Below are 25,844 nucleotides of genomic sequence, written 5' to 3' on the forward strand. Positions count from 1 at the left end.
AATGAGTTTTACTCACCTGGGGCTTCTACCAGCCCCTGCAGCAGTCCTGTGCCCTCGCAGTCACTCACTAATCCTCTGGTCCCCCGCTGCCAGCTAGTTTAGTTTTTTGCCGACAGGCCTGTCAGGACTGGCCACGCGTAGCTTTTTCTGCATTCCCGCCTGTAATTAGCGCTATTGCGAGCCGCAATGCATACAAAAATATGCGTTGCCGCATTCCGAACGCATAGATATGCGGCAACGGGTATTTTTGTACGCGTTGCGGCCCGCAATAGCGATAATTACACTCGGGAATGCGGAAAAAGCAACGCGTGGCCAGTCCTGTCGGGCCTGTCGGCAAAAACTAAACTAGCTGGCAGCGGGGGACCAGAGGATTAGTGAGTGGCTGAGAGGGCACAGGACTGCTGCAGGGGGCTGGTAAAAGCCCCAGGTGAGTAAAACTCATTTTTTTTTCTGGCTTAAAGAGGAGCTGTTAGGTATAAGGTCTCAGAGAAAATAAACACATATATCAGTAGCTAAAGATTGGCTGTACTTACATTACATATGCATTTCACTGTCCATGTTTGGATTTCACAGAATATTTATATAGTATATGCAGAGAATGATGCTCCTGACAGCCCATGGCAGGTTCCATGTTTGTGAAGCCAAATGTGTCGTCATGTCCTGCCTGCTTCCCTATTCACAGAGGAGCTCGTACAGAATAACACAGTGTGCAGTGAATATTAATGAGCCATGTGGCTAGGAACAATAGCTGACTCCTGCAGTGTACTCTGCCCCTGAGATTTATCTGTGCTGTGGCTGGACTGAGTTAGAAGCTGCTGAAACTTGATCCCGTCTTCTCCTTAGCAGCCGAGGGGAGGGCCCCAGAATGCTTTGCAGTATGGAATGCGGCTTGCGTCCTCCTTAGGAGCTTAGCTTTGCTGATAAGAACACATTAAATGTAAGAGAGATTTTTATCTTTAGTAATGTCTTTTTGGCTTCTGTCTAAACTGTTTAACACAGGAGAATAGAGGTTTAAATTAGCTTCTGCAGCCTGACAGTTACTCTTTAAGGTTCACTTTAAAACCAGAGCAACTTTCACATCACGCTTCTCCCATTCCTTTTCCAATAACTTTATTGTTTTTTATCACACTGATATGATTTATATATTGTTTTTTTTTCAACAAAAATTAGGCTTTCTTTGGGTGGCAATTTTCACTAGGAATTATTTTATTCTCCGGAATAATAAGAAAAAAAATTAAAACATTAATTATTTCTCAGTTTTTGGCCATTATTGTTTTAAAATAAAACATGCTGCTGTGGATAAAACCCACACATTTTATTTGCCCGACTGTCCCAGTTATTACAACATTTCCCTAGTATTTTTAATACTATATCACTAATTACAAGCCTTTATTTGAAAAATTAACAGTAATATACCCTTATGACGTGCATATTAAAAAGTCCATAAGGTAACTATTTATGCATTTTTGTAAATGGTGTCATTTTTTTTTGTCTTTTATTTTGGTAATTATAAGCAAGTGGTGTAAGGCGTTACAAATGAATAAATATGTATGTATTTTTATATATAATACTGTATGGGGGTGCACTTTTACTTTTTTGTCACAAGATGGTGCTACACTGAACTGCTGAGTAAATAGTACTTGGAAGTAGTAAATGTAAATGTTTACTTTCGTGTTGAAAATGAAATGCCAGTGTCTCGCTGATTCCAGCTTTTCAATCATCACAGGCACTGTGATCGGGTTTGGGAACAAGCTGTTCCCACGCACCAATCACTGAATGGTGGGAATCCAACAAAAACGAATGGCAGCACCACAGCAATTGGGAACAGTGAGGTAAACAAACAAGTACGGGTTTCTATGCCCCTGGTTGTTAAGCTTCCAGGGGCATAGATACAGTGTACAGCGGTGGGGAACTAGTTAAAATAGGTAATACAAATCTTACAGTCCTGAGAGGTTTTGGACCAGTCTATCTCAACATAGGGGATTCTCAGTATTTCCTTTACTCTTTACAAACAAACTTCCTCGAAAAGTGTCTATGCAAAGATGTCAGCTGGCCTCCCTACTTAGTCAGTTGGACTGTGCAATTTTCAGTGAGTGCTTTTGAAGATAAAGAAAACCCTGAGAATTCCTCAGGAGGAGATGGGCTAGTCCAAAACCTGTCAGATTTGTAAAATCTACTATAATTGACAGTGACATAAGAAAAAAGTAATGTATATTGCATTTTTCTCTGGAACAAATGTACATGTTCTATGAATGCATATATGTGTATGTATGCATTTGTATGTATGTATTTAAATTTTACAATTTTTTTGTGATAGTGGACCTTTATTAGGTATTCACAAGGGTTCTGCTTTATTTGGGTACATCCATCTTATACATCTTAGATATGATAATGGCTTGTTCTCTTTGGATTCTTTGCTAGTACATTCACCTCTAATTGCCATTTTTGGAAAGACTTGGTAGAGGAGAAGGGATAAGTGGCTGGATATCTGTGATTCAGGACAGAAGTGAGGCTTATTAATTGCTGGCCTGATTGCAAATATGCACCCAACAAAGAAAAATGTATCCAGTGCTCTACCATATCATCGGCAGAGGAAGTTGGCTGACTATTGACAGTAGAAGCATCATAAGGTTTCAGCGCTGCGTAATACATTGGCGCTTTATAAATACAATAAATAATAATAATAATAATAATAAAATTTACATAAAATTATAAATGAATGTATTGTAAGTTGTTATGCTTCCTATTAAAGAGAATCTGTATTGTTAAAATCGCACAAAAGTAAACATACCAGTGCGTTAGGGGACATCTCCTATTACCCTCTGTCACAATTTCGCCGCTCCTCGCCGCATTAAAAGTGGTTAAAAACAGTTTTAAAAAGTTTGTTTATAAACAAACAAAATGGCCACCAAAACAGGAAGTAGATTGATGTACAGTATGTCCACACATAGAAAATACATCCATACACAAGCAGGCTGTATACAGCCATCCTTTTGAATCTCAAGAGATCATGTGTGTGTTTCTTTCCCCCTGCAGCTATCTTCCACTGAAGTGTCAGGCTGTTTCTTCCTGCAGAGTGCAGACAGCTCTGCCTGTATGTAATTCCTCGGTATGTGAAAGCCCAGCCAGCTCAGAGGAGGATTTATCCAGCTTGTAAAAGATAATAGAACAGAGAGAAGCTGCACTAATCTAAATATCACACAGGCAGTGTGCAGAGAGGGGCCTGGATGGGGGAGTTCATAGCAGAACCACAACACTGAAGAACTTGGCAGCCTTCCAGACACAGGCCTGACAAGTCTGACAAGAGAGAGATAAGTTGATTTATTACAGAGATGGTGATAGTAGAACGTGCTGCAGTAAGCCAGAACACATTAGAATAGCTTTTGGAACTTGTAGGATGATAAAAAACAGGATGCAATTTTTGTTACGGAGTCTCTTTAATGATGAGCATACACCGGTATTTGAGTTTTCTAATTTCATTAAGTTGAGCAATGGGTGGTGAATGAGAATACTTTTTTTTTTTTTTTTTTTTTTTAGCAAACTCTTCTTTTCACGAAAATGTATAATTTCACTAAACAAAGATGTTGCAAATATTCAATTGCCCTTATTCAGTTCACTTTTTCTCCCAAGTTTTCTCATAGGATATAATCTTTCATGGCGATTTTATCGGGTACCTTCACACTGAAATGAACAGTAATAGTCACTAATCATGGATATTAATATAGCTGCTTACGGCAGAGCCTATACTATCAGCAAAGAAGGGCAGATGGGATAAGAGTTAGGCCTTGGGGGGGGGGTTTAGGCTTAGGCATGGGGGGTAGGGGTTAGTCATTGGAGGGAGAATTAGGATTAGGTCATTAGAGAGATTTTCTTAGGGTTAGGAATCTGGGGGGGGGAGGGGGTAGTAGGCATCAGAGGTCTTTTTTAAAGGTTAGGCATTAGAGGGGGGTTAGGGTTAGGCATCAGCAGAGGGGGAGGTTAGGGTTAGGCATCAGCAGAGGGGGGAGGTTAGGGTTAGGCATCAGCAGAGGGGGGGAGGTTAGGGTTAGGCATCAGCAGAGGGGGGAGGTTAGGGTTTGGCATCAGCAGAGGGGGGAGGTTAGGGTTAGGCATCAGCAGAGGGGGGAGGTTAGGGTTAGGCATCAGCAGAGGGGGGAGGTTAGGGTTGGGCATCAGCAGAGGGGGGAGGTTAGGGTTAGGCATCGGGGGGTGATAGATGGTTAGGCTCAGGAATCCTTAGAGGGAAAGCTCTGTGCGACTGTTGAGAGCATCACTCAGGTGAATACTAGCTATTTGTCCAAGCAATGTTCCCTTATACTGAGCGATGGAGAGTGATGTTTTGAGGCACGGAGCTGTCCTTCAGCACCACAGCACTGCTGCCTTTCTCCCACAGGAGATGCATGCACACCCATCATTGTCACCTAACATCCATCGCAAAGCTAGCAGGCTCCCAGCAATTACCTGATATCTGCACTGCATGCCAGGCTCTGCTGGCACTGTTGCCTCTTGTCGCTCTGCGCCACCTGCAGTACGCAGCCATGACTGCTTCAGATGTCATCCTTTTTTCAGCCCTCACTGGAGCCCTGGCAAAGCATATTTGAAGCTCCTGCTGGGGCTCCCTATTCATCTACTAGGTGGGCCAATGAAAATCATCCTGATTCTCTTTGGACCAATAAGAATCAGGATGATTGTCATTGGTCCACCTAGTGGACAACTGGGGGACACCCAGTGGAAGTTTCAAAGATGTTTTTGCTGGGGCTCCAGTGAAGACTGAGAAGAGTATGGCATCTGTGTCAGTAATGTAAAGTCCTGTGGGTGGCACAGAGCAACAGTGACAGCAGTGCCTGACATGTAGCGCTAACATCGGGTGAGCAGTGAAAGATGGGGACCAGCGGCTGAGGACCCTTCAATCTAGATTTAAAGGCGTAGATAGAAGAAAGAAGTAACAAGTAAAAGAAGAAAGCAATGACCGATGAAAAACAGAAGAAGCGTGTTATTTTCCCCGGATCTGTTTTTTAACACTAAATAGGAATAGGGTCAAAAGTGAGCTTCTATACATATGTACCTGGAAAGGGCAGTATTTCTGGTGGTTACCTTATAAAAAAAAGGGCTCCCAGATTGCACAAAAGCCCCCAGGGTCCATGATATGGACAGGGGCTCGGTAGGAGAGGAGGAGGCTTTGTTGCTCCTCTCTTCCAGACCCCCCAATATCTTATATTTCACTAAGGGGACCCCAGATGTCCTGCCTCTTTCAGGTAAATAGGTATAAAGGGTTACTTTTGACCTTGCACCTATTTAGTGTTAAAAACAGATCAATTAACTTTATTATGGGGGAAAAAAATCATCTTCTGTATTCTTATGTTTTCCATCTGTCAATTCTTTATGCTTTAACTCCTTGCTTCTTTCTTCTGTCTTTATCTTAAAACTTGAGTGAAGAATTTCTCTGCTGATCATAACTACAACCTCCTCCGCAGAACATCCACCACTTTCAAGCTCCAGCTGGGGCTCCACATTGGTCTATGGTCTGGACCAATGATAATACTCCTCAAGGAGTATTCTCATTGGCCCAAAACTAAACCAATAGGAAGTCACGCTAAAAACTTCAAAGATGCTTTGCATGGGGACAGGATTTCTAGAAAGGTGCAACAGAGCAGTAGATGTTATCCAGCACTGTGAGGATCACCGGGCTGGGCATGCCCGGCTGAGCTGCAGGGGGTTTGGCACTACAAAGGCAAGGACTGATGGGGAGCTCTGTGGACCTCTTTAGTAAAGGACACTCCCAGGTGTGGTGAAAGACCTGTGCTAGAGAGACTAGACATGCTGCTTAGCAGGTCTAAGCTAAAGCTCATGTCTGATGAGAAAATAACCTGCTAGGTAATAAAATCACCCAAGCAAGTTTTTGGACCCCCCCCCCCCCAGTGCTTAATGCAGGATGCAGAAAGTGCAGGGAGGCTGGAACTGAACACTGCTTCCAATGATTTTCAGTCTAACAGTGGAGAGCTAGTGGGCAGTAAAGGATATCACTGTTATGGACTTACCTTCGGGATCCAGTGAGGCGGGTGTCTCCGCCGAGAGCCTGTCACGTCCTGGGACGGATCAGTGCCGCTCTTATGTGTGTCTCACAACCCCTGTGTCCCTAGCAATGGGGGCAGGCGCATGCATTCAGGAAGAGAGAAGGGATGGACGCATCTGCGTCCATCCTACGCTGCTAGGAGATGCGGAAGCTAGTGTCAGCTGACATACTTAATCAGCTGACACTTAGGCAGGTCTGTATTGCTGCAGCTGATTGGTGTTTGCATGTGTGTGGCTGGCCACTGATTGAAGGATGCCTATTATATATATCCTGCTGTGTCAGTAGCTCCTTGCCTGTGATAGCTTTGGTTGTGTGCTAATTGCTAGGTGCTCTCCTGTATATATTGGATTTTGCTTGTGTACCGACCTCTGCCTGGAAACCGACAACTCTCTGATTGCTGCCTGTATTTGACCCTTGCCTGGATACCAACTACTCTCTGATTGCCACCTGTACTGACCTTGCCTGGAACCTGATTACTGTTGATTTCTGCCTGGACCTACCTTGGATTTTCGGACTCTGAATTTGCCTGTCCCCTGTGTACTTCGATATCTCTGATCTTATGTGTATGACCTTGGATTGTTACTTGACTTTGCTCTTTGTCCCCTGCTTGGACTCTGGTAAGTTATCTAGTTCACTCTACGTTCAGCTCCTATACTTTGCACCTACAAGGCCTGGGTGTAACCGAAGTCGGGCAGGTGTTATTTCCTCACCTCCCGTTCAAGTGGGGACATGCCACATAAGGTGAAGAAGGTGGTGTTAGATTGGGGCATAGGAGCTGAGCTGTGAACTGATATCTTGTCTGGCCTGAAAATCACAAGGTATTATTAAATGGTTGGGATAAGGCATTTTCATTGGCGATATTTGACCATGTTTTGAGAATGCCTAAAATCTTCGGTTAGTTTCTTCTGTGTTCTTCATAAACAGTACTCTCAATATGTTTTAGAAACAAATAATCCACATTACACCATTATTAAAATATATTTTACTTGATATCTATGTATCTTAAAGTGAACCTGAACCAAGTAAAATATTATTTAAATAATTAATAATTAAATTATTATTTAAAATACAACTGATGAGCAAGGTAATGTCCTTGTTTCCCTACTCACGTGAGTGATATTACAGTTTAACGGTGTGTTGACCAGGAAGCTGCTTAAGGGGAACTTCAGCCTAAACAAACATACTGTCATTAAGTTACATTAGTTATGTTAATTAGAATAGATAGGTAATATAATTTTTTACCCACTCTGTTTTAAAAGAACAGGCAAATGTTTGTGATTCATGGGGGCTGCCATCTTTGTCATGGGGGCAGCCATCTTTTTGGTTGAAAGGAGGTGACAGGGAGCAGGAGACACAGTTCCAACTGTCCTGTGTCCTGATAACCCCTCCCAGCTGCACACGCTAGGCTTCAAATGTCAAATTCAAAATGTAAAAAAAAACAATTTGCACCAAAACAGCAGAACGAGAGCAACAACATCAGAAATCCCATCATGATTTGCACAACATCAGGGGGAAAAAGCCCGGGCAGTTTTCTTCTGTGCAGCTAAAAATGAGGCTTGGATAAGAGAAACAAAGTTCTGATGCTGTGAAACTGTTAAAGAAACACCAGGCCTTTTCAGTGCTGCTGAGTCGATTTTTAGTCCGGAGGTTCACTTTAAGGGGTCATGTCCATTTTCAAAATGGAGGACAAAGAATTTAATTGATCACAGTGGGCAAACAGGACGCAGGAGAAGGGAAAGAGATTTATAAGTGGCCTACACAGGAGGTAAGTATGATGTGTGTATGTTTATTTTGACTTTTAATTTTCAGTTCAGATTTGCATTACACTTTTACATATTCATATAAAAAATACCCTTTAAAAAATATCAGCAATTTGTACTTTTTTTTTTTTAACACCAGTCATCAGCATGGAATGCACGTTCTTTTCTTTAATACTTTCGCCTTTTCTCTAAAGCTAAACTGGAAAGTATAATGACAGCCACCACTATATAATGCAGAAGGCTTATGAATTTCTCTTACGACAAAATGACAAAATGCTCAAATAGAAATTATTGCAAGAAATATCAATATTCTGCTCTGTAGAACTGTATAAAAGTCACTTCAGTCAGTCTCTGAGAAGTAACGATTGGAAACATTCCAATGCTCTCGATATGGATCTCCCTCTGCTATCAATACAAAGCTGGCTTTTCATTTCCAAATAGCTTACACATTATCACACTGATATTATCAATATGCAGGGAAAGACAGCTTGTGTAAATTATATAGACACAAGGTTATTATGGTTGTCCAAATCGTAAATATAGTTTACATGTTTGAATTGAGTGTTCAGATTGTCCTGTTGTTTTCTAATCCTTTGGCTGACGAATTGCAAAATAATAATTCCTTTTACAATGGTAATGAATAGCAGATGATGGACTGATACATTGTATATAAAATAACTTTCAGCTTTAGTCGTTTTTCAAGGCTGTTTAACTCACACAAGTCCAGAAACAAAACCATCTAGAGGACTACCGTGTTTCCCCAAAAATGAGACACTGTCTTATATTAATTTTTGCTCTAAAAGATGTGCTAGGGCTTATTTTCAGAGGATGTCTTATTTTTGGGCAAACACTGGTAGTTTTCTTATACAAAATATACTGTATATACTACATGTCATGATGAAGCACATGCAACATACACAAACCTTGTGGTTTGCAGATATAAGCTCTCACTTACAAGAAATTGATTCTGCTGCTCATGTGGGTAAGAGTCTATTTCTTGCAAGCAGAGAACTCTGTCAGGCTCCCCAGAGCTATGGTAGGATAAGCTGTGTGTCCTGGGAAATGATGAGGAGGTGAAGTGCTGCTGAAGCTCATCATGACAGATCAGGAGGGCTGGCTTCAACAAAAACACAAATTGCCTGACACATACAGGACTATAGAACTCACATTATACTGCTGCTCTCCTGTATCCAGGCTTTGTATTGAGCATTACTTGCTAGTGTCGTGTGGGCTGCTGCCTAGCTAGGGCTTAAATTCGGGGGATGTCTTATATTTCAAGAATTCTTGAAATTCCTGCTAGGTCTTATTCTCAGGGGGTGTTATTTTCAGGAAAACACGGTAGCTTTGGTCAGCTACAGAATGACACATATTCCATCTGGAGGATCACTTTGATCAGCTACAGAATGGCACATATTCCATTCTAGAGGACTAGCTTTGGTCAGCTACAGAATGACGCATATTCCATCTAGAGGATCATCTTTGGTCAGCTACAGAATGACACATATTCCATTCTAGAGGACTAGCTTTGGTCAGCTACAAAATGACACATATTCCATCTAGAGGATCATCTTTGGTCAACTACAGAATGACACATATTCCCTCTAGAGGATCATCTTTGGTCAGCTACAGAATGATATATATTCCATCTAGTTGACTATCTTTGATTAGCTACAAAATGACATATTTTGGTCATCTACAGGGATAATTGTAGATTTTTTCAATGCCCAATGCAAAGTTCCCTTTAACAAGTTCTGGGTAGCCATTTACTTTAGCGTTACCAAACGTAAGTTTCCCAAACATTGGCACCTATGGCAGTGCCCAGACTGCCTATTTTAGCCTCCATTTAGTTAGGGTTAGGGATCAGTTCGGGGGTAGATAGGGTTAGGCATATGCTTAACCAAACATGCTTAACCAACCCCCCTCCCCCTTACTCATCGATATAAGCACAGCCTTCGCTGCAGAACAATGATAAATATAAGGTGCCGATAATAAATATAGTGCCCAAATTTCCCCTTAAAGCCAAAAATTTGTATGGGCCCCTATGGCAACGCCCAAACGTTCCTGGTTTCCCTTTACCAGTGAATGTCACCTAGTTCTTTTTTATTGACTATATCTTTCAACATTAGAAGAAATCTCTTTTGAACCGAACGTAGAAAAGGCTCCTTATAAGGGTTTTCATTTGATATATTAACATGATATCATCCGCTCTGAAAGAGATGGATTGCATTTCTAAACACAAAGTCACACCAACCAATTTCAGCAACTGAGTTAACACTGGACCAAGTCACGCTTTGGGGACAGCTAAACAGAATGCTTGGTAAATGGAGCTAATTCCCTCCTCAATTTGGCAGCCATGGGATATTACGACATGAAAGCATTGGTTGCAGTCCTCCAAAGGGCTTACTGAGTCTTGCTGGATCCTGGATATTTTGTTATGCTACATTTGGCTAGCTGACTACATATACAATTGCTTTGTGCAACAAACACTTATTTTGGCTTATTTAAACAGATTTTATTTCCAAGTATTTTTTTCAGCAGTGATTTGCCAAAGTATGTTTAAAGTTAAGCTTAAAAACAAGAAGAGAATCGAGAGCCCAATATGGTGCAGTATTGTCAGGTAAAATGAAGAGTTCAATACAATTTTATGTATATATATACTCACAAACACGGGTTACCAATAGGCAACCACTTTAAATGCAGGTGGGGAGCATTAGGACCTGACCCCACTCAGGTTAAGAAGTCGCTCTCTGTAGATAGTAGATGGGGATGCACCCCTCCACCCAGGGTGGACTAGAAGATCAGCAAAAACTCGGTATACAGAGGCGCCAGAGTAGAGTAAAACGTTTTAAAAACCGCTTAAAAGGAGAGGGGGATGTTAAGGTGGACTCACCTCCCTCTTACAAAAAAAGAAAACTCACTTGAGTCTCAATAAAATAGAATTGTCAAGTAATTTATTCAACTCCACAAATGCAACGCGTTTCGCGGGCGTGACCCCGCTTCCTCAGGCAAAAATGGGAGCACAACTCAGTGGGTCAAGCAATAAGTTTGAGCGCCTCTCAAGAGGGAGGTGAGTCCACCTTAACATCCCCCTCTCCTTTTAAGCGGTTTTTAAAACGTTTTACTCTACTCTGGCGCCTCTGTATACCGAGTTTTTGCTGATGTTTAAAGTTAAAGAAGAAAACTTGGGTTGTTCAAACAAATATTACATTTATGAAGAAAATCCACTCGGTGACTGTTGTTTTAAATGTCAAGTGATGATTGTTCAGTTTCCGTGTTATTTTGACATTATGGCTAGGTTAAACAAACCTCAAAGTCAATGTGATATTTAATCTTAAATATAAAGACCGGAGGAATTGCCACAGAACTACATATACAATAGTCTGTCAATCATTTATTTGTTTTAACTTAAACTCGAATTCATGTTTTGTTTCTTTCATAGTCTCTTTACTGACTTTGGCATTAAATGTATTTATTTGTATACTAAAGGTTTTACAGATTATAATGTGATAGGAGTGAATTGTTTTTAACCACGTTAGGATCCTTGGCACGCATTTCTACGCCACTATAAACTTCACATGTGGATCAGGGGGTAGATATGCATACTGCTAGCTTACCGCCGCGTTCACAATCCCCACGCCACTTTCTTTCCCTCCACCATCGCAGCCCCGTCCATCTGTGATCGGGATATGAGAATCATCCATTTCTCAATCCCGATCACCGTTCCTGTGTCTTCTGAGACTTTGATAAGGTCACACAAGCTCTCAGACCCGACACTTCCATGTTCTTCCGTGTTTTATTAATAGAAACACAGTCTCAGTAGCACCATCTTGTGGTTAAAAAGTAAAAATACACCTAATTATACCACTATACTGTTTTACATAGAAATTGTATTATTATTATTTTTTTATTTTTTATTATTATTATTATTATTATTATTATTTGTAACCCCTTCCAACCCTGCCCCACAGTTACAGAAATAAAACACTTGTTAAAAAATTGAAATAAATTACATCATTTAAAAAAATGTACATTAATAGTTACCTTAGGGACTTTTCTAATATGTATGTCAGGAGAGTATATTTGTCACGATCTGTGATGATAGGTGGACGCAGAGAGTGTCTGATTACCGGTAATCTGCAGTATCACCGGCACACAGACGTATATCTGATTATGGGTGAGCTGCAGTCTCACCGACAATCCGATATATAAACTAACCCCTGCCCACTCAAGGTGTATAGTGATTGGTGCAACAGTAATAGGCACTACGCAGTGGCGAGACACACTGCTAGTGGCAACTTCCGTCCAGCGGCAAGGGCCCGCTGGAGGAGGATAGTGAAACAAGCAAAATTCGGCAACAGAGTATCAATAAAGCAAGGTACAGAATCAGGAGGCTAGGACGGAGTTTAATAACGAGCCGGGGTACGGCAACAGGAGATCGGAATATCAAGGTACAGTATCACAGATCAGAGGCGAAAACGAGAGGTACAGCAAGGTCGGCAACAGGAGATCAGATAGGCAAAAGTACAAGAGGATTAGGCAAGAGCAAGGTCAAGAACGAGCAAAAAGGTCAAAGGCACAGATAAATCACAATGGTATGTTTCTTCCAGTACTTATATATTGGCAGTACCAATATATAAGTATACTGTGGACCCGAGAGCTAACACAGGTGTGATCGCTACAGCGGACACAGAATACTGACAGTCTGCTGCTTAAATGCAGACTGTCACTTCAGCAAACTCCACCCCCCCGATGATGTCAGGAAGGAGGCGGCAACTGTCCCGGCAGCCTGCTCATGTGATTTTCCTCCTCAGGGCATAAAGGGCGTGACGCTCCGTGCGTGCGCGCGTTGCCCTGCCCTGCTGAGACATGCTCCTGGTGGTACGCTGAGCGGAGGAGGATGCCGCCGGGACAGACCGGAAGTTCGGGGTCCCGATGACGTCAGCCGCGAGCGCGGCGTTCGCACTACCGCTGGCGGTGGGGGTGAGTCCATGCCTGACATTACCCCTCCCCTGAGGCGTGGTCTCCGAACGCGCCAATGAAGGTCTATCAGGGTTTGTATCATGAAATTCCCGTATGAGTTCCTGTGCATGAAATTGATGTGCTGGTACCCAGGATCTCTCCTCCGGACCATAACCCTTCCAATGAACCAGATACTGAAGAGAATTCTGAACAAACCGGGAATCCAGAATTCTCTCAACCTCATACTCAGGTTCACCGTCAACAAGCACAGGGGGGGGACCAGAGTCCACCTGTACTGCGGGTTTCAGCAATGACACATGAAATGTTCTTACTCCCCGCATTGACTGAGGTAATGTCACTTGATAAGATACCCTATTGATCCTTTTGGCTACAGGATATGGACCTATAAATTTAGGTCCAAGTTTAGCTGATGGCTGTCGTAAGGCGATATGCCGAGTGGAGATCCAGACAAGATCTCCGGGAGAGAACTCCCACTCAGGAGAACGCCTTCGGTCAGCCTGTTGTTTCTGGGCCGAGACTGTTTTCCTTAAATTATTATTAACCTCCCTCCAAAGAGTTCTTAGCGTCTCTTGCCAGACCTCTAGGGCAGGAAAAGGTGAGGACCTGACAGGGAGTGATGAAAACCTTGGTGACCTTCCATTGACAATTTGAAAAGGTGAAAACCCAGAGGAAGAACTCCGAAGATTATTATGGGCAAATTCAGGATATGGTAAGTACTGAACCTACTCTGTTTGATTGTCTGCCACATAACATCGGAGGTATTGTTCCAAGGACTGATTCATTCTCTCCGTTTGCCCATTAGTTTGGGGATGAAACCCAGATGAAAAGGAGAGGGTGATCCCTAATGCCTTGCAAAATTCTCTCCAGAATTCTGAAATGAACTGCACCCCCCTGTCAGATACTATGTTCTCAGGAACCCCGTGAAGACGAAGAATGTGGATTACGAAAAGATCTGCAAGTTCTTTAGCGGAAGGAAGTTTCTTCAAAGGTACAAAATGAGCCATCTTAGAGAATCGGTCCACAATGATCCAAATCACCGTATTACCGTCCGAGGGTGGTAATTCCCCCACAAAATCCATGGATACATGAGTCCAGGGCTCGGAGGGTATAGGCAGCGGCTGGAGGGTACCCATCGGAGATACACGTGAGGGTTTACTCCGTGAGCACACTGAACAAGACACAACAAAATCCTCCACATCACTCCTCCACGAAGGCCACCAGACGCTCCTGGACAATAATTCTCTAGTTCGAGCCACTCCAGGGTGACCAGCTAGCTTATGAGCATGAAAGAATTGAAGTATTTGTAATCTGAACTGTAACGGTACAAACATGAGGTCAGACGGTTTCCCTACTGGACTATCCTGTTGGTAGGGAAGCAGGACAGAGGCAATATCCCTCATAGAGTCTATACTGGCTACGACAATTTTCTCAGATAAAATTGGATCTGGTTCGGAGGGCAGTACTGATTCAATGTCAAAACATCGTGAAAGAGCATCAGCCTTGATATTTTTGCTTCCAGGTTTAAACGTGATGATGAAATCAAACCTAGAAAAGAATAAAGACCACCGTGCCTGCCTGGGATTTAACCTCTTAGCCCCCTTCAGATATTCCAGGTTCTTATGATCCGTATAGACCGTAATCACATGTTCCGCCCCCTCCAGCCAGTGTCGCCACTCCTCAAAAGCCAACTTCACGGCTAATAGCTCCCTGTTCCCGATATCGTAATTCCTCTCTGCCTCAGAAAATTTTTTCGAAAAAAACGCGCAAGGGTGAAGTCTCCCTTGTGATCCGGAGTATTGTGACAAGACTGCCCCAACCCCGATCTCTGACGCGTCTACCTCCACTATGAATGGCCTGGACGAATCGACATGGTGCAAAATGGGGGCCGAACAAAAGGCAGTTTTAAGACTCGTAAAATCAGAAATGGCTTCGGGAGACCAATTGCTAACATTAGCCCCTTTCTTAGTCATGTCAGTGAGGGGAGCTACCAGAGCGGAGTACCCCTTTATGAATTTCCTGTAATAGTTAGCAAACCCCAGAAAACGTTGTAAGGCCTTTAGATCAACTGGTTGCGGCCAGTCTAAAACTGCCGCAACTTTACTGCTATCCATAGCTAACCCAGATCTGGAAATGATATAGCCAAGAAATGGGACTTCATTGACTTCAAACAAACATTTCTCCAACTTGGCATATAATGAATTCTCCCGTAACTTTTGTAATACATACTGGACCTGAGATCTATGTTCCCTGATATTGCGAGAAAAAATCAGAATGTCGTCCAAATAAACGACCACAAATTTCCCTACCACCTCCCTAAAAATGTCATTAACTAATTCTTGGAAAACAGCGGGGGCATTACACAGACCAAAGGGCATGACTAGGTACTCGTAATGCCCATCCTGAGTATTAAATGCCGTCTTCCATTCGTCACCCTGTCTAATTCTGACCAGATTGTAAGCTCCCCTGAGATCTAGTTTAGTAAAGATCTGGGCACCTGTGACCTGAAAAAAGAGATCATCAATCAGGGGGAGTGGGTATCGGTTCTTTATCGTTATGGCATTAAGAGCTCGATAGTCGATGCAGGGACGCAGCCCCCCATCTTTTTTCTTTACGAAGAAAAATCCTGCCCCCGCGGGTGATCTAGAGGGTCTAATGAACCCCTTATCTAAGTTTTCCTGAATGTACTCCCTCATGGCCACCTTTTCGGGTCCCGTGAGATTATAAAGATGACCTCTAGGGGGCATGGTTCCTGGTCTAAGCTCGATTGGACAGTCATAAGGCCTATGAGGTGGTAGTGAATCGGCCGATCGTGGACAAAACACATCAGCGAAGGAGCTATAAGGCTGAGGTAAACCTTGAGGGGTTAATTGAGTGGAACGAAGAGGGCATTTTGATATGCAGTGCTTCTGACAGTAGGTTGACCAAGACAGCAACTGACCAGAAGACCAATCAATCTGTGGAGAATGTAACCGTAACCAGGGAAGGCCCAATATAATCGAGCAAGAAGGCATTCTGATAAGGTAAAATCGTAATTTTTCACAATGTAAAACCCCAACGGTGCAGATTAATTCAGGAGTGATAGAGACAGGTTGACTATCTTGTAATGGGGAATCGTCGATTGCAGTGACTATGATACGTTTCTCAAGAGGAACCACCGGTATGCCTAATTTAAGTGCTAAATTATAATCCATAAAATTGGCTGCAGCGCCCGTATCAATAAAAGCCTGCAGTGCAATGTCTTGTTTGTCCCAAGAAATGGAAATGGGAAATAAGATTTTATCTTTTGGAGGTACGGAATTCTCGCCCAGGGTAGTACCCCCGACTAACCCTAGGCGGAGAAGTTTTCCGGCTTCTTGGAACAAACAGAGGCAATATGACCCTTGTCCCCACAATATAAGCACAGACCCTCTTTTCTCCTTCTCAATTTCTCTGTCTCGGATAATTTAGAGTGACCCAGCTGCATGGGCTCCTCAGTAGAAGAGGAAGTGGTAACACTTGTGGAAGGTTGTGAGCGCATGAAGGGTCGCTGCCTGGTAGACCTGTGAAAACGTACTCTGCGGTCTATTTTGATGGCAAGACTTATGGCCTCATCTAAAGTTCTAGGTTCAGGATGACTTAGCATTAATTCCGACACAGAATCAGACAACCCCGTTAGGAAGCGATCCAAAAGAGACTGCGCCTCCCACCTGGTAGAAAATGACCATTTGTGGAATTCCGCAGCATAGGTTTCCACTGAATTCTGACCCTGTTTGAGTCTTTTTAATTTCCTCTCAGCTGTGGCGGAAGTATCTGGATCGTCATACACGACCGCCATGGCTTCGAAAAAAATTTCTACAGAGGTAAGAGCCTCATGACCCAAGGGTAGGCTATAGGCCCATGTCTGTGAGTCTCCTTGTAAAAGGGTTCTTATGAGCGTGACCCTTTGCAACTCAGAACCAGAGGAAATGGGACGCATTTGAAAATATGATTGACACCGATCCCGGAAATTACGGAAATCGGAGCGTTCTCCTGAAAACAATTTGGGTAACGGCATTTTGGGTTCAACCGGTAATACAGGAGCGGGATTAACTGGTGCTTGCAGGTTTTGCACAACCTCAGCTAGTCGGTTAAGCTGGACCTGCTGATCTTTAACGGTCTGGTTTAATTGAGCGACGACTGTCGTCAAAGTGTTAACCTGCTGGACCAGAGCATCCATTTTTTGGTCCGCTGTACTGTCACGATCTGTGATGATAGGTGGACGCAGAGAGTGTCTGATTACCGGTAATCTGCAGTATCACCGGCACACAGACGTATATCTGATTATGGGTGAGCTGCAGTCTCACCGACAATCCGATATATAAACTAACCCCTGCCCACTCAAGGTGTATAGTGATTGGTGCAACAGTAATAGGCACTACGCAGTGGCGAGACACACTGCTAGTGGCAACTTCCGTCCAGCGGCAAGGGCCCGCTGGAGGAGGATAGTGAAACAAGCAAAATTCGGCAACAGAGTATCAATAAAGCAAGGTACAGAATCAGGAGGCTAGGACGGAGTTTAATAACGAGCCGGGGTACGGCAACAGGAGATCGGAATATCAAGGTACAGTATCACAGATCAGAGGCGAAAACGAGAGGTACAGCAAGGTCGGCAACAGGAGATCAGATAGGCAAAAGTACAAGAGGATTAGGCAAGAGCAAGGTCAAGAACGAGCAAAAAGGTCAAAGGCACAGATAAATCACAATGGTATGTTTCTTCCAGTACTTATATATTGGCAGTACCAATATATAAGTATACTGTGGATCCGAGAGCTAAAACAGGTGTGATCGCTACAGCGGACACAGAATACTGACAGTCTGCTGCTTAAATGCAGACTGTCACTTCAGCAAACTCCACCCCCCCGATGATGTCAGGAAGGAGGCGGCAACTGTCCCGGCAGCCTGCTCATGTGATTTTCCTCCTCAGGGCATAAAGGGCGTGACGCTCCGTGCGTGCGCGCGTTGCCCTGCCCTGCTGAGACATGCTCCTGGTGGTACGCTGAGCGGAGGAGGATGCCGCCGGGACAGACCGGAAGTTCGGGGTCCCGATGACGTCAGCCGCGAGCGCGGCGTTCGCACTACCGCTGGCGGTGGGGGTGAGTCCATGCCTGACAATATTACTGTTAATTTTGCAAAAAAGTCTTGTAATAAGTGAAATAGTATTAAAAATCCCTAAACGGAAAAAATGCTCCTTTATTTCCAGATAATATATTATAGTCATACATTGTACTAGGGACACAATTTAAACATTGTACTAACCGGGAGAAATGGGCAAATAAAATGTGTGGGTTTTATGTATCAAAGCATGTTTTATTTTAATACTATAATGGCTGAAAACTGAGAAATAATGATTTTTTTTCTTTTTTTTTCCTATTATTCTCCTTTTACAATGCATATAACATAAAATAATTTATAGCAAAAAGTACCACCCATAGAAATCGTAATTTGTGGCGAAAAAAACAATATATACTGTAGATCATTTCAGTGTGATAAGTAACTATAAAGTCATCGCTGAATGAATGGGAGGAGCTCTGAAATGCGAAAATTATTTTGTTTTTTAAGGGTCAAAACCTGTCCTGAAATGGTTAATAACATCTGTATATCTGTGCAACACGTATACAGTGTGTTTGATGTCATATGGCAGAGGACTAATCATTTAGCAAATTATTACTTATTAGAGGGGACATTTTTACAGAAGTTGCAATTCTTGTGTACTGTATATGTATGTAACCAGGGCCTGGATTTCTCTCCTGCCTAATCTATGTAAAGTCCTGAGAGAAGTGTAAATGAGAGGCTACTCACCCAGGTCTCGATATTCTACTGACCAGATCTCCCTTTATTTGGGGCTAGCGCACACACACACACACACACACACACACACACACACACACGCACGCACGCACGCACACACACACACACACAAACACACACACACACACTCACACACACCTATTTGAACTCACTAAAGAGCATACATACCGTCCCAGGTATAAAACGAAAGCTGACCAGAAGAAGAATCTGTGCAACTAGAATGGCAAACGAGAGGTTGGCATGGATATGGTAACGCTGGTTTCTGATTGTACTCACTGACCTGCAACATAGGAAAAAATAAACTATTTGTGAATAAGCGAATGGACACATACACATTAATTAATGTGAGAAAACAATGTTACTTATCAAGAAAGGTCAATGCGATGCCAATAAGCCTACACAAATGTATGCAGCGTGAAACCACAGACCAATGATGTGCAGCCGCTGTTGCATGTGACTGGACCATTTCCAAGATGAACAAATTAGAACTGAGATAAATGGCCATCAGGACATATTTTATTTCCAACCTGCATGTCAAAAAAATGCAACAGGTAAAGCTAAACTAGGCTCCATAAACTGTAAAAATGATAATAACTCTCTCCACTGGAATCTCTGAAAAATGCCATACAAAGTCATGAGTTTATGGACATCTACCTAAGATGGAATGTCAACCTTTTTTTGGCTGAGGCTATGTTCACAGTTACCGCACTGCAATGATAAGCCTATAGGACGTTCACAGTGGGATGTCAGTGTTGCATTGTAACGTGTAGTGTTATGGTAACGCACTGCTGCAGTGTGTTACCTCTAAACACACACGTTACCGCCTTACCGGGTACAGGAAAGCATACTTCTCATTGCCTGTATGCTTCACTGTATCTTATACATGTGATGGACTGACGGTAACACAGCATTAACCATTTCTGCCGCCCGAACGTAAAGCTCACATCTGGGCGGCTGCGCTGCTGCGGTGCAGCGCTTCAGCGCACTCCCACGCGCGATAGCGGGCGCACCCCCATGCCCCCGTGCTGTCCCCCAGTAGCCCTGAGATCAGTGAATGGGAAAATGGTTCCAGATCACTGATCCATGTCCCCAGCAGAAAAACTGAAGCACTCTTACAAGAGGCTTCAGTCTTTCTGCACGTAAAATTTTCCACGCCATCCTTGTGCTTCCGGTTAGCGAGAAGCACAAGGAGAGAAAAAAAAACTCAAGGTGGCCATCTTGTGGCCAAATAGTAAAACTACATCTACATATTTTTTACATTACAATTTACACATATAATAACATTAAAAATTATCTGTTTATTTCCCACACCAAAATATTACCCAAATACATTTTTTAATGGAAAAAAATTACATTTAAAAAAAAAAGACATAAATAGTTACCCAAGGGTCTGAACTTTTTAAATATGCATTTGAAGGGAGTATACTACGAACATTTTTTAAATTATAAGCGTGTAAATAGTGATGGACGCCAAATAGAAAAAATGCATCTTTATTTCCAAATAAAATATTGGCGCCATACATCGTGATAGGGACAAAATGTAAATGGTGTCATAACCAAGACAAACGGGCAAATAAAATACATAGGTTTTAATTATGGTAGCATGGATTATTTTAAAGCTATAAAGCCGAAAACTGAGAAATAATGATTTTTTTCAATTTTTTTCGTATTAATCCTGTTAAAATGCATTTATAAAAAAATAATTCTTAGCAAAATGTACCACCCAAAGAAAGCCTAATTAGTGGTGGAAAAAACAAGATATAGAGCAATAAATTGTGATAAGTAGTGACAAAGTTATTAGCGAATGAATGGGAGGTGAAAATTGCTTTGATGCATAAGGTGAAAAATCCCCGCGGGCTGAAATGGTTAATGTGCGTTACTAGCTTTTTTTTATGTGTTGCATTGTAACGCTGCATTGAGACTTTAACATTGCATCACAACACAGCATCCTACTGTGAACCTAGCCTTAGTCTTCATGACAAAATTCTCATGTTTAATACAGCTATAATTATACAGTAACAGGTTAGATTTTTTTCCCATCTAATCAGATGCATGAAATCTAAAGACAGTGTAGGAGATGACAAAATGTTTGTTTTCTCTGTGCAGACATCTGATGTGCAGTGGCCAGTGATAGATAGACCAGAACCCGGGATAATTGCAAACAAGAATCCATTGTTATCCTGAAAACATGACTCAAATTACTTGGCATTTCAATGAAATTAAGGCCGGCTGCATACTGAAATGAAAAATAAATTTGAATAATATCAAACCGTATGTGCCTGCTCTTCTGTTCGCGCCATGCTGCCCCCGTTACTTTGTCTGAAACCTGAAAAGCAGCCAGGTCCCTTCAACACAGCAACACATTCTAGGCTCTCCTGCCAAGGAGGCCGAGCTTTAGGACAGCCGTATCTGTTTGATTTAATGGTAACAATTATTGTATCCCCTCTGTGGATATCTGTGATCTCTTAAATGCAGACAACTGTCCTCCTCTTATGTGTTAACATTAAACCAGCCTCAAGTGACAATCTAACTAAGCGCTTCCACCCTGGCAGGCGAACACTGCAGTACAGATGGTATTCATAAACAATTCATCTACACATCCAAAAGTCCGGTGGGTCAAAACCTTCTGCTAAACATGTTAAATGTTCATGGATGAAACTAAAATGCCACTTTTCTTGCCTCAACGCTTTCCATTTTTTCAGCCAGCACAATGTACCGATTCACTGACATTGCTCTGCACTGGGAATATTAAATTGCGGCTCTCACTTCAGCTGTCTCTCAAGAACAATTCTCCTTCTGTCTCATGCTAGTGAGTAAAAATCACTGTATATAAATTAGGGGTTTAATAGTGATATGCGGTTGGCCGTAAACCTTGTTAATGCATTGTCTACTTTGTATACTTTGTATGATGTTATCTTAAAGACTTCAAAACTATAATAGCTAAGTGAAAATAAATGCTTTTAGGGAGCCTTCACTTCACAAAATCCTTAAAATGTGCCCGTGTCCATGTTTTGTGAAGTGAAGTTAACTTGTCAAAACAGTTATAACAGCTCCATGCATTTTTCTTTGTTCTGAAATTGTCTCTTTATCCATTTAGCAGCCAAATTATTTAGAGGCTTGCAAGTGTTCTAGGCCAATTTATTTAAGCACATTTTTTAATACTTATTTATTACATTTCCTTGCTAATCATTAGTACTGCTGTAATGTATATTTATGGCCACTTGTCACTAGAGGGCAGTGTGAGACAATAACATAGGCCTTTTAGCTTCTATATTTTCAGCTAGCAGGGAGACATCAAAGCATTCCAAGAATTTAAAGCACAATGGGCTCAATTCTGGTAGCTATGTGAGGTGAAGCAAACAGTAGTCGGGAAAATACCTCATTCATTAATCATTATTTTTTATTTTATTTTTTTTCAATCTTGTACATTTTCCCACCTGCTGATTATGTTCAGTAACTTTCCGACACAGGGGGAAAACATGCGATGCTGAGTGCTATTCACTGGGAAAATGGTGAGGTATTTTACCGACAGTTTTGTGAGGCACTTAAGCTTGTGGGAGTGGTAATTGTTCACGTGGGGGATTTTGGCGCCACTGCAGCTTCCCAGCTAAAAACAGGCTGGGTTTGACCTGTTAAGTAGATGGACTGAGGGAGCAGCAAGAGGACTGGAGCAGACGCAGTGGAGGACGGCAGGCTGAGGCTAAGATGCTGGAAGGTGGAAGCAGGAGTGAAAAAGTATTCATGCTTTTTCAATCTTGTGTAAGTATATATTTTTTCTTATTTGTAATCTCCCTCCAACCTCTGCCCCCAACTTCCCGAACCCCAACCTCTGTGTGGAACCCCAATTTCCCCCCCTCCGCCTGCCGTTCCCCAGCCTCCGGTTAATAGTGATCTGACCCCCAGCCTCTAATAGTGCTTCGACCCCCCCCCCCTTCCGAGCCCCAGCCTCTAATAGTGCTCCGACCCCCCTCCCAACCCCAGCCTTTAATAGTGCTCTGACCCTCCTCCTGACCACAGACTCTCATAGTGCTCCGACCCCAGCCTCTCATAGTGCTCCGTCCCCCCTCCCAACCCCCCCCCCCCCGCTTCTAATAGTGCTCCGACCCCCAACCTCTATGTTGTTATGATAAGTAAAAGTGTTCAAACCCTCTTCATCTCTACCCCCCCCCCCCCATTTGGCCGCAGCACCCCACACAATCACACCAGATCCCCTTGCGGCGGTGTAAAATAAAATGTATCGGTGCTACTACTCACCATTATGGAATGACATCAACAAGCCACGTCCCTGGTACAGTAAACAGCTGGAGCTGTACGGAGAAGGTGGAGAGTGCCCGTTTAACACAGGAGAGTGGGTGGTGTCGGGTGAGTACAGATGAAGAGGGTTTGAGCACTTTTACTTATCGTAACAACATTGAGGCTGGGAGTCGGAGCACTATTAGAGGTAGGGGGGTTGGGAGGGGGGTCAGATCAATATGAGAGGCTGGGGTCAGAAGGGGGGTCGGAGCACTATAAGAGGCTGGGGTCGGGAGGGGGGGTCGGAGCACTATGAGAGGCTGGGGTCAGGAGAGGGGTTAAACAATAGCCCAAAGCTGTATGGGGGAGGAGGAGGGTGCGTGATCAACGCTGGAGAGAGCCACGATGGTGAGCAGTACTACCGTTGCACATATCACAGCGCTGCAGGGGGATTAAGTGGTGGGGGCGGCAGAGAGATCGGGACGGAGTAATGGGGGGAGTTAAGAGCAATTTTAATTCATTTACCTATATACTCACTATATACAGGGGGAATCTGACTATGTATACGCTAGCTATATACTGGGGGGATCTGGCTACATATACTAACTACATAAATGGGGGAATGTGACTGACTATACATACTGGCTATACAGGGGTGGGGGATGGCTACTTACAGGGGATCTGAATGTATATACTGCCTATATACAGGGGGATCTGAATATATACATTGGCTATATACAAGGGGATCTGACTATATATACTGGCTATATATTTAGTATAGACTATATAGTATAGACTGGGGGCAACTTTTCCAGGCTACCTATAATGGGGGCAACTATTCCGGACTACCAATACTGGGGGCAACGATACTACGCTCCCTCTACTGTGGGTCAACTATTCTAGGCTACCTATACTGGAGGCAACTAATCCACGCTACCTATAAGGGGGGCACCTATACCTGGCATTACCCGCCATGGCTTGCTCTGCACGCCGTACTCACTCCTTTCCTTTTTTTGGGGGGGGGAGGTGTCATTTAATACCCAGCACCTGGTGTCAAATGCCCTAGGTATGCCACTGCTGGGGACACGTAATACCTGTCTCAGCTATATTGGGGATACTTAATACCTGTCATAGCTAAAGTCTTATGCCAGGAATACACAATGAGATTTTTCAGCAGATTTACTGTCCGATCGATTTTCTGATTGTTTTTCTAATCGATTTCCATTCACTTCTATGAGAAATCAATCAGAAAAACGATTGAAAATAAGATCTATTGAACCATCTATATGCCAAAAAATCTCATGGTGTATTCTCAGCATTAGTCACAGAACTGCATTTACCGTGTGGTAGAGGTAGGTCTAATTATGGGATGTAAAAGACATGCAAACACACTCCTTATGTCTTTTCAGAATTCAAAATACCACACATTTTTAGTCGAAAATGACCACATAAATGACCTCATGAAATGACATGAGGTAAAACTTTACTTAAACTACCAGAATTCAAAAGTTGATTTACCTCATGAGGTAAATAAAATTCCATGAGGTAATTATCAACTAAATGCTACCAGAATTGAGCCCAATGAGTTCTGCTGACTGAGGTCAAAAGCAGTGCACTTATCTAAAATAAGATACCGTATTTTTCGGACTATAAGACGCACTTTTTCTCCACTAAAAAGGGGAGGAAAAAGTCCCTGCGTCTTATAGACCGAATGTGCAGCCAGGTGTCCCCCAAAGGCAAGACATAGCCGGAAGCCCTCACCTATCTAGCTCCGTAACTTGCTTCTGCAGCAACCAGCGTGAGATGGATGGGGGAATCCAGCATTCTATCCGGCTCTTTCACTGCAGAGTAGCCAAGGGGTTGCCGCGGGGCTCTGACTCATTAGCGGCTGTCATCCGGCTGAAGAGTGGCCCTCGGTCTTCTGGATGCCCAGTAATTGGCGGCTCCAGCTTCCCCGCCATTGCTGTTCCTGTGGAGTGGGCACCTCCAGTGAGTAGATGGCCCCCGTAGCTCCTGCAACATCTCTAGCTCCCCGCCGCTACTGTTCCTGTGAACCTCGCACAACGTAGCAGCTCCAGAGAGAGGATGGTCCATGTTGCTGCTGCAATGGCTCCAGCTCCCCGCTGCTGACTTTTTCCTCCGCCGCTGATGTTCCTGGGAAGCGTGCACCACGTGGGCAACTCCAGAGACAGGATGGTCCATGTGGCTGCTGCAACGGCTCCAGCTCCCCGCCGTTGACTTTTTCCTCCGCTGCTGATGTTCCTGGGAAGCGTGCACCACGTGGGCAGCTCCAGAGAGAGGATGGTCCATGTGGCTGCTGCAACGGCTCCAGCTCCCAGTCTGTTTTCCCGGCCACCGTTCCTGTAGAGCGGGCACTAGTGGGCAACTCCAGCGAGCTGATGACCCACGTGGCTCCTGCAACAGCTCCAGCTCCCTGCCGCTGTACCCCGCCTCTGAGAACGCTGATGTTCCTGTGGAGCTGCCTCTCACCCGCGTGCACAATGAGGGCAGCTCCAGCGGATGGCCCACGTAGCTCCTGCATTGGCTCCCGTTCCCTGCCGCAGAGACCTGGATGATGTTCCTGTGGAGCTGCCTCTCACACGGATGCACCATGAGGGCAGCCCCAGCGGATCTGCAGTGGTTCACCTGGCACAGATGGGAGACCTGGACCGATCTCACTGAGGGCAGCTTCCATCTCTGCCCAGATCACGCTGCAGCCTTGCCACATCAGGTACCCCAACAAGCTGGTAAATGTACTGTAGTGTAGGTTAATGTAGGGACAGTGTAGGTAAATGTAGGTCATGGGGACAGTGTAGTTTGGTATAGATTGTGGAAACAGTGTAGGTTGTGGGGACTGTAGTTTGATGAAGGATGTGGGGACTGTAGTTTGGTGTAGGATGTGGGGACTGTAGTTTGGTGTAGGATGTGGGGACTGTAGTTTGGTGTAGGATGTGGGAACTGTAGTTTGATGT

At 43.5% G+C, this 25,844-nt stretch overlaps 1 protein-coding gene across 1 annotated transcript in view; it reads right to left on the reverse strand.

Moving 5' to 3' along the window:
* LOC137532726 (adhesion G-protein coupled receptor D1-like) overlaps positions 1–25,844 on the reverse strand; it is a 603,228-nt gene that overhangs the window by 378,126 nt on the left and 199,258 nt on the right. Inside the window, exon 5 of the mRNA XM_068253608.1 lies at positions 18,808–18,919. Within this exon, the coding sequence (XP_068109709.1) occupies positions 18,808–18,919 (112 nt within the window). The remainder of the gene's footprint in view (positions 1–18,807; positions 18,920–25,844) is intronic.

Source organism: Hyperolius riggenbachi, chromosome 1 (assembly GCF_040937935.1).
Source record: "Hyperolius riggenbachi isolate aHypRig1 chromosome 1, aHypRig1.pri, whole genome shotgun sequence".
Lineage (NCBI taxonomy): Eukaryota > Metazoa > Chordata > Amphibia > Anura > Hyperoliidae > Hyperolius > Hyperolius riggenbachi.